This window comes from Gekko japonicus, unplaced genomic scaffold, assembly GCF_001447785.1.
Source record: "Gekko japonicus isolate JY-2015 unplaced genomic scaffold, Gekko_japonicus_V1.1 scaffold931, whole genome shotgun sequence".
Classification (NCBI taxonomy): Eukaryota; Metazoa; Chordata; class Lepidosauria; order Squamata; family Gekkonidae; genus Gekko; species Gekko japonicus.
Window position 1 is genome coordinate 456,647 of NW_015167566.1, and position 8,740 is coordinate 465,386.

Sequence of the window (8,740 nt, forward strand, 5' to 3'; positions counted from 1 at the left end):
CGGAAGACAGCTTTGGAGAGAAGGAAACAAGCAAAGATATAAGGGGAAACCGCGCCTGTTTAATATGTTTTAGATATGTAGACAGGAAATAATTGCATTTTCTGCCCGTGGCCGCAATGCCTAAATGCCATTGCACTCAAAGGAATTTCGAGATAAAGATATCTGGAATCGGGCTACGGACAGAAGCCTAAACTACCGCAGGCCGTCTCAGCGGAAAACAAGGGCCGCATCCGGATCGAGCCCCCACCCCAACAAACTGTGTCTCCAAGGTTCCAGTTGTATGAAACAGGGTTGTTTTTTTAATGCTTGCGCACGCGCAGTCCACGGCGGAACCTTCAGCCACGCCACAGAGAGCCACCGGTTCGACATCGACGTTGCACTTCGGTGCCTCGAATTTGGTTGGGGCGGCTTGGTGTCCTGCCTGCGGCTCGTGGGGCTCTGTGTGTTTTATAAACGAGGAGGTCCCTGCAAGATGGCTTCCTTTTTCCAGTGAGGAGGAAAAGGAGCTTGCAGGTGCCGTTACGTACGTGGCTGTCCTGACGAAGCCGTGGTCAGTCTCCGAGCACCCATTACCTTTGGCTGGCTCCGCTGGGTGCAGGTGGGAAATTGCGACTGGCCCGTTTCCTTTTGCCCCGCAAGTGACTGGCTGTACGGCAGCTTTGTCCGTCATTCTCTCTTAGTTCTTCTCCCTTGCCCTCTTAAGCGGGCTGGAGAAGGGGGAGGGAGGGACAGTCAGTAGCTTCAGCCAAAATCTGGGTGTTTTCCCCCTGGCCGGGTAAGGCAACTATAAGGAAGAACAATTGCCCCTAATTTGGAATGCAAATTATTTTGGTCTCGAAATGTGGTAGTCTGTTGCATTAAAAACAACAGCAACAGTACAAAGAGGCAGTTTAAAGACAGACCAGTTTGGGGTAAATGAGTTAGAGCCTATTTCATAAGATGCATGAAGTGTGTCTTCAGTTCAAAGATATGCGCCTAGATGGGAGAGGGGAGGAGATTGTGAATGGTGGCTGTTTTGGACTGTTGTGTTTGTCTCATATATGCTTGAGTAGAAGTGTCACATACTATACTTCTTCCATTTTATAGCTTTTAAACCCCACTTTTCAGGATTTCTTCCTCCTCCATGTGAGTATGTATTTCCAAACTTCTTTGTTTGGCTTCGAATAATAGTTGGAAGTGTGGGCACAGGAGGGATGGCAGGGATCATCCATAAAGTATGCCCTCAAGAGAAGAGATGTAAAAGGTCTGGAATAAACTTTAAAAAAAAAATGCATGGGGGGAAAAGTTCTCCCCAACACACAATTTTTCTGATGAAAAAATGGGGACATCTTGGAGAGCACTGAAAATGTCTCTTTCTTCTTTGAATGAAATGCTCTTTAAATACAAGAGTTTATTCATTGAAATATACATAAAGAAATACTGAGAACTCTTTTTTTTTAAAAAATCCAGTGGTTATTGGGGGCACTGGAAAAAGCTCCTATGAAAAATTTTTTTAACACAGGGTTTTACTCATTCAAAATGTACAGCGTTAAAACTGGGAAATCTGGAGAACTGCAAAAAAACCACAACCCTAACCCAGAATTTTTAAAAAGATTTAGTATGAGTTAAATATTTTATAAGATGAAAGTTTACTCACTCAATGATAGAAAAATTGGAACTTTGGGCTTAAAAACCTTTCTTGTGGATTTTTTAATGAAAATTTAGCATCTCTCTTCTGGAAGGTAGTAAAGCTGTGACACAGGAAGAATTTTGTATTGCTTAAGTCCTGTAAAAGTGTGCCGTGCTTTCAAAGATGAGCTGTCATCATTTGTTGTTTCCTAGCAGGTGCCTTTATTTACAACAGCTGTAAGACTGGCAGAAATGTAATTGGTGCTTTTTTTTGTCTCGTTGCTTGGGGGGGGGGGACTGCTGTTGAATTTTTTTGTGGTCATTAAAATTCTGGAGCTTCTATCACAGATTAAACTGACTGCAGTTGACATACAACCCATGGCTACATGTAATTTTCTTGTCTTTCTAGTTTGTAAGAGACTGATCTTCCCTCAATGGACAGTAATGGGTCTGGCTTGGGAGAAGGTGATGGGCAGGCCACCTTTCAAAACCTCAGTGGTGAAGATAAAAGGCAGTGGCAGCAGGAGCGCCTAAATAGAGAGGAAGCCTATTACCAATTCATTAATGAACTCAGTGATGAAGACTACAGGTTAATGAGAGACTGCAACATCCTTGGGACTCCAGGTGTGAGATGTGGTGTACCTGTTAGACTTTTATCTTGCCCTTCTTTCAAAGAGCTCAGGACAGAGTATATGTTTGTTTCCTCCCTTTTATTCTCTGCTGTAATTCTGAGCGAATGTTCATGTAGCTATATGTTTAATTCATCACTTCGAATCTGTAAAAGAAAAATGTATAAATGAAATAATACTTATTCTGCCTTGTCCAAGGAGATAAGGCAGGACAGAAATGTTTTAATTATAATAAGTAAATGCAGACATAATTTACGCATCACCTTTCTCCCCCAATAGGACCCAAAGGAGCTTACATTGTTTTCTTCTCCTCCATCTAATCCTTGCAATATCCCTGTGAGGTAGGCCAGGCTGAGAGTGTGACATTGGATCAAAGTAATCTAGCAACCTTCCATGGCAGAGTGGGGATTCCAACCTGGGTGATACAGATCCAAGTCCAACACTCTAACTGCTGTACAAAAATTTGGTCCTAATGTACCTAGGGAATACTTTAATTCTAGTTTTCTGGATTCAATTGGTACTTGTATTTTTACTATAAGTATCGCAAGTGATAGTTTCAGAGGGTAGCTGTGTGGGTCTTCAGTAGGTCAACTAGATTCGAATCCAGTAGCATGTTAGAGACAGCAAGATTTGAGGGGTGTAAGCTTTTGAAAGTCAAAGCTCCCATGGTATCTGATGAAGGGAGTTTGACTCTTAAAAACTCATTCCCCAAAAAACTTGTTGGTCTCTATGTGCTACTGGACTTGAGTCTAGTTGCAAATCATGTTCCTGCTTTTTGTTTGTTTGTTCCTTGGCTTAGAAAGATGCCTTCATTTATGCAAAGCAGAAGAAATATAACTAACAGTCACATGCTAGATTTTACTTCCTTAAACTTTAAATCTGATTCTAAAACATATTACACAGGGGGAAGTTAATTCCAAGATAGGGGACCTCAGAACTGTAAGCAACGTTTGTCAAAACTTTGGCAAGTAGCTGCAGTGTTGAATCTTACTGTCTCTCCTGTTTATCAGAAGCTTTTGCAACCCAGTCTTGTTTCTTGTCATTCCAGATTATCCCCTATGATCTCTTTATTGATTTCCAAATTTTATTTCTTCCTTTCTCTTGTACGTCATAGGTTAAAAAAACTGCTCTGTTTGTGTGTACTGTTCAACCAGTAATAAAATTGACAATATCATATACAACGTTTCAGGAGAAATAACAGCAGATGAGCTGCAGCACCGTTTGCAAGGCGCAAAGGAGCATCTGGTATCCCGATCTGATGCAGAAACTAGAGAAGGAGAGACAGTTAGATGTAAGCTGTCTTCTTAATCTTCTCTGTAAATATTTAACAAAATAGTCTTTGCTAGATTGCTGTTAAAACACTGAGTTTTCATCTACAGTCTTTCTGTGAATAAAGCTAAGCTAATGAGTCGGGAAGAGCTACAGTACAGGAAAAGTGACATACATACAGCTCCGGAAGCTGGTCTGCAAGGTCTACGTGTCACCTTCTCTTAGGGTTCCAGTGTTATGTAACTGCTTCCTTAAGACCCATTTTTTTCTGTTCTCTATGACCTGTTTTGCATTTGTGTAGTATCATTGTCTTACGAAAGTGGTGTGAAAACTGCCCAATATGTCTTTATTTCGTATTTATCTATTTATTTCATGTATAGCCAACCTTTCTCGCTGATACAGTCTAAAACAATGCAAGTAATTAGCATGAGGCAAGTAATTAGCACAAGGCATCCAACAAACAATGCAATAGGACTAGGACCACAAGAATTAGAAACAAGGACATCTGAGGTTAGAACTTCTTTTTCCCCTCTCCTCAATAATTACACATGACTAGATTAGACTTCTAAAAGCAATTGTAATGATAGGACATCTGATACACACTGCTTTAGTAACTGCTGTTAACTAGTAACTGCATTAAGCTTCATATCATATGTCAGACAACTGAGTTGGGAAAGCATGATAAAATCTTACTTTATAGTGTCACAACTACAAACTTGAGTGAATGTAAATTATGCGTAATTCAAATGGATGTAGTTAGAGCATACTATGGTGGGTACAACATACTGTGGCAGGGTTTCCCAAAATGGTACCCATGGGTGCTGTGGCACGCACCAACACCTTTCCTGGTGCCCCCAAATGTTCCTAGAAAGTGGCTGAGACCAGGTGGGGGACTTGCCCAGCAGGGTGTTTTGAGTGGCCACTGGGAGAGCCTATTTGCTGTGCTGATTAAGATTATATTGTGTCAGTGGTGGCTGCCACCACAGTGCTTTGTTTTGTTCTTTCTCGCTCCTCTTTCCCAGTGAATTTTATTTTTAATTACCCCTCTCCTCCCCTGCACTTGGGCTTCCTCTGTGTATGTGTCTTCGCCTCCTGTAGAAACCATTTTCTGGTTACACTCACCATCTTGTGTCAGAACTTAAAAGGTGCCCACAGTCTCAAAAAGATTTGGGACCCCCAGTATCATAGTTTTCAGAGGAGGAGCATGAGCAGTGATTTTTGTGCAAAAATTGGGGGCCTGACAAGTACAGATGTGTGCCCCTAGTTTCTGACACACCCAACACGCAGCGGTTAATGTGGGCCTTAATACAACCATTCAAGATCCATTGTCACTCATGGAAATTGCTTAAGTTGTGCCTGCCTCCTGTAAACTTTGCAACATTTGTTTATTTTAGGAGGCTGGCTTTTTAGATTTCATAGCATTTGCAGTGCCTCAAGGGAAGTGGAATGTGATGACTGATTATGCAGTCACTGAAGATTGTAGTTTCAGACATTCAGTTTATCAAGAATTGCAATGGCTTGCCTTATATTTCTAAAGTCTTAACACCTTGCAAAATGTGTTTTATTTAACCGCTTACAGATTCTGAGACTCTCGGGCTAAACCCAGCTAGTGACTCTCTGCCAGAATGGCAGAATATGTTCCGTCGTGCAGGAAATTCTACCCACAGTGAACAGCGGGGGAACCAGCCTTGGAGAGCTGTGAGCCGGGTGAGCCCAACTAACAGAGGATTCCAGTTTAGTCTTGAAATAAATATAGATCATGAATATAATGGTGGGGACGGTCCCAGTGAAGAATTTGATGGCATCTCACATGGCTACACGATCAGAAGCCATGCAGAAAATACACCTCCAATAGCAGATAGCCCAATAGCCAGCCGGACTAGGAGCAGGGTACTGAGAGAGACATTTAGCCATGCACTTGCCACCTCTAGAAGTGGTAGCGAAAGTGGTTCGGTGGTACAAAATGGTGAAGAAACACCTCGACTTTTCTCGGGCAGACACAGCAGCAGAAACAGCAGGTCAGCAACACACAACACCTTTTTAGATGACAATGAACACAACATTATCAGGCAGAGGAGAGTACCAAGAGTTCCATCAGTGACCCTTCACAGCAGGAGAGCCAGAGCTAGAAATTGGAGGAGGACAAGACAAAGATCAGAAGCGTTAAGGAGTCAAAGCCAGACCCTGTTGGAAGGACAGCAACGTAGGGATACTCAGCAAATCCAAAGGAGGTCTAGAAGGGTGCATACAGTCCATTCTCCCCCACAGCAAGGTGAAGTGCAAGTGCCATCACTAGATATAATTGTGGAAGAGGAGGCATCTGGGAGATCCACAACCATACTTAGAAGACATCCTGCTATTACATTAGACCTCCAGGTAAGAAGAATTCATCCTGGAGCATTCAGAGATCAGCAAAGGATCGGTGTAAGAACTCCCTCAGGAGGAGGCACAGCAGAAAACTTGGTCGCTTCTGAAAACAATAGTGAGGGTTTTCATTGGACCATTTTACAGCCTGAGTACGCAGGCATGCAAACTTATGGTAGTGCCATACGTATACCTCCTCGCAGGATATCAGAAACTGGGCTCGGGGAGTCTTCATCGGTGGCTGTTAGATCAATCATAAGGCAAATTATGACTGAGTTAGGAGAGCTAAGCTCATTAATAGACATTGAGTCAGATCATGAAATTCAGAGGGGTGTTCAGCACTTATCCGAGATGCAGTCAGAGCTGTCTAACTTCCAAAGTCTAAACAGTATCAGTGAATTCAGAGAAGCGTCACTCGGAAGCAGTCCTGCTCAACAGGATAGGAGGGAATGGCATGGAGAGACCAGTGCTCTGCAGCGTGGCCATCATGGTGATGGTGGAACTCAAGATCCCAGTCAGTTTCAAGATGCAGACAATTTACCTGGAAATGGGACACTTCCCATTCTTCGACTCGTGCCTGATCTTTTGTTAGATGACTTTATCACTGACCGCTTGAGGGGATTAACCAAAGACCAAATGGACAGTCTTTCCACTCGCAATTATGGGGCCACCGGTGCAGAGGAGGGTGAAATAAGTAAGACCTGTAGTGTATGCATTAATGAATATGTGGTGGGAAGCAAGCTCAGGCAGTTACCATGCATGCATGAGTTCCATTTTCATTGTATTGATCGTTGGCTTTCTGAAAATTCCACTTGTCCGATCTGTCGGCAATCTGTAGTAACCTAATATCACAGATGGTGGAGAACTCCTCAAATTCCTGACCCCACTGAATCCATTGGAAGCTGGCTGATATTTCAGTACCATTTTGAATAAGGGGAAGGGAACTGATGTTTACAACTGGAGAAAATCTGACTATGTTTGGGAATGAACAAATCTCTTTTTCTGGGTAAAGTGCACATATAAGAGCAAATGTCATTCTAATGACCTTCATATAAAATTATAATTTTCTTTTGGCTTCCAAAGCATAGAAATGTAATACCTTGTGCTGATGAGAACCTGATCTTGTTTCATTTATTCAGTTTGCTTTATGCAGTTATCAAATAGTATTTCATTTAGGCTGTGAACACCATTTGTTACAAAAGGGTCTTCCTGGCTATATCCAGGATACTTGGCAGAAGATACTTAAGTTACTTGAAGTGTTTTAATATGTGCATATTTATGGATATCATTAACACTGTGCACATTTGGGTTTATTTTATGGGCAGTTTTTGTATGTTCTGCCATCTTCCTATTTCTGTGTTGGCTTTCAAACATTAAAGAATGTTTAGGGTGTCTGATATAACATTACAACCAGTTCCCATTACTTGGGTTTTTAACAGCATCTAAAGGTGAAAACTGCCAAGGATAAGAGACCTACTTACAGCCTGCATGCAGTATTTTTGCTTGCAATTTTATCAGTTTACTGTAAAACTGTCATAGATATGTAATACTTGTAGTGACATTGGTCAATCTAAAAGAAAAAGCTTCTTGACCATCAAATGCTATAAACTGTTAAGAGAAAATGTACATCAGTTGCTGAGTATCAAGCACAGCTGTATAACTGGACCTTAAGGTTTATATTAATACAGGAATAAAACTGCAGAAACAGAGAGTACACTGTGTGGATCACTTGCATGCCATCAACTAAAAGCTGAATGAGAAGTTTGTCATTTGTAGTAGTTGAAAGCATGCGACTCATTGCATCTAGCTTGCAGAAAACAGTTTCTCTCCCCACCCCCATATGTATGTATAAATTTAGATTTAAATGATGCCACATCAGTAAACTCAAAAACTGAGTCCAGTTTCCTTGTAAGAGAAATGTTTAATGGGTGAAGAAAATGTTAATATACATGGGCCCCGGTCACACGGGCAGGAAAATGCGGGGGGGAAGCATGGCTGTTTGCCCCGGAGCAAAATAACGTGCGGCTGCACGATCAGACATCCCGTCGAGGTCCCGTGGTTAGGGGGGAGGTGCCGATCAGGACAATCCTGCGGCGCAGCAAAGAAGCGGCCTCCCTAGCAAAAGGCTCCACGGGATTAACCCCTTCCAGGGCTGCAGAGGAATGCAAACTATGTCCTCCTTCCGGTCCCCTCCAGGAGGAGCTTCCAGACACTCTGGAAGGACTACTTTTACTTGCAGTTACTTAAGTTTTGGGGGAAAGAAACACCAGTCTAGAAAACCAGTGGCCATTTTGTGTTTTTTCCTGCTATGCTGGGGGGTACTTTATTCAAGGGGATATAAAATCAGACTCATATGTCTAATTCACTTGAAACTTGGGGATTTTTTAGAAGAGAGGGTGGACTAGGTTTCCTTATGTTTTGATACCATTTTGTGAAAAAAATGTCTGCTCAGGAAACTGCCATTTTCTACATGTGGAAAACAATCCAGTCTTAATGAAGATGGAAATGGAGCTCGATCAGTCTTCATGATGCGACAACATTTATGATAATTCTTAAAACCAATACACTTTCCCTTTCTTAAATTACAATATGGAATTAAGTTATCATTCTTTCAGTGTACGTGCCTAATCCCTTTAGGGCATAACTTTCCCTTTTATTCTTTAGTGTGCACATAAACATTAGTCCAGTCCATTGTGGGGGATGGAAGGTTGGTGTGCCTCTTCTGTAGTCTTATCCTGCTCTCACCCTCTGCTTCCACTGTAGACTGTGTTGCTTGAACTAAAAAGGAAAGTGGGGTATAGATGTTTTAATAAATGATTGACAAGGGAGGATTGGATTAGGAATGTGACAAGTGTGTGCAGACCTCTCAT

General features: G+C 42.0%; 1 protein-coding gene across 2 annotated transcripts; it reads left to right on the forward strand.

Moving 5' to 3' along the window:
- The first annotated feature begins 394 nt into the window (after positions 1 to 394).
- On the forward strand, positions 395 to 6,981 carry RNF6 (ring finger protein (C3H2C3 type) 6). 2 transcript variants are annotated; one of them, XM_015413826.1, is made up of 4 exons: positions 395 to 598; positions 2,018 to 2,232; positions 3,427 to 3,528; positions 5,086 to 6,981. In XM_015413826.1, the coding sequence occupies exons 2-4, from the start codon at positions 2,043 to 2,045 to the stop codon at positions 6,714 to 6,716; spliced, it is 1,923 nt and encodes a 640-aa protein (XP_015269312.1). In that variant the 5' UTR covers positions 395 to 598; positions 2,018 to 2,042; the 3' UTR covers positions 6,717 to 6,981. The 2 variants fall into 2 exon arrangements, with proteins under 2 accessions (XP_015269312.1, XP_015269311.1); XM_015413825.1 differs by lacking the exon at positions 395 to 598 and adding an exon at positions 1,102 to 1,125.
- Positions 6,982 to 8,740: the final 1,759 nt, after the last annotated feature.

Bases quoted from the DNA above. Each gene is read 5' to 3' on its own strand.
- RNF6 (XM_015413826.1), top strand. From the start codon at position 2,043: ATGGACAGTAATGGGTCTGGCTTGGGAGAAGGTGATGGGCAGGCCACC. The intron at 2,233-3,426 runs GTGTGAGATGTG...ACAACGTTTCAG, and splicing joins CAACATCCTTGGGACTCCAG to GAGAAATAACAGCAGATGAG. The intron at 3,529-5,085 runs GTAAGCTGTCTT...AACCGCTTACAG, and splicing joins AGAAGGAGAGACAGTTAGAT to ATTCTGAGACTCTCGGGCTA.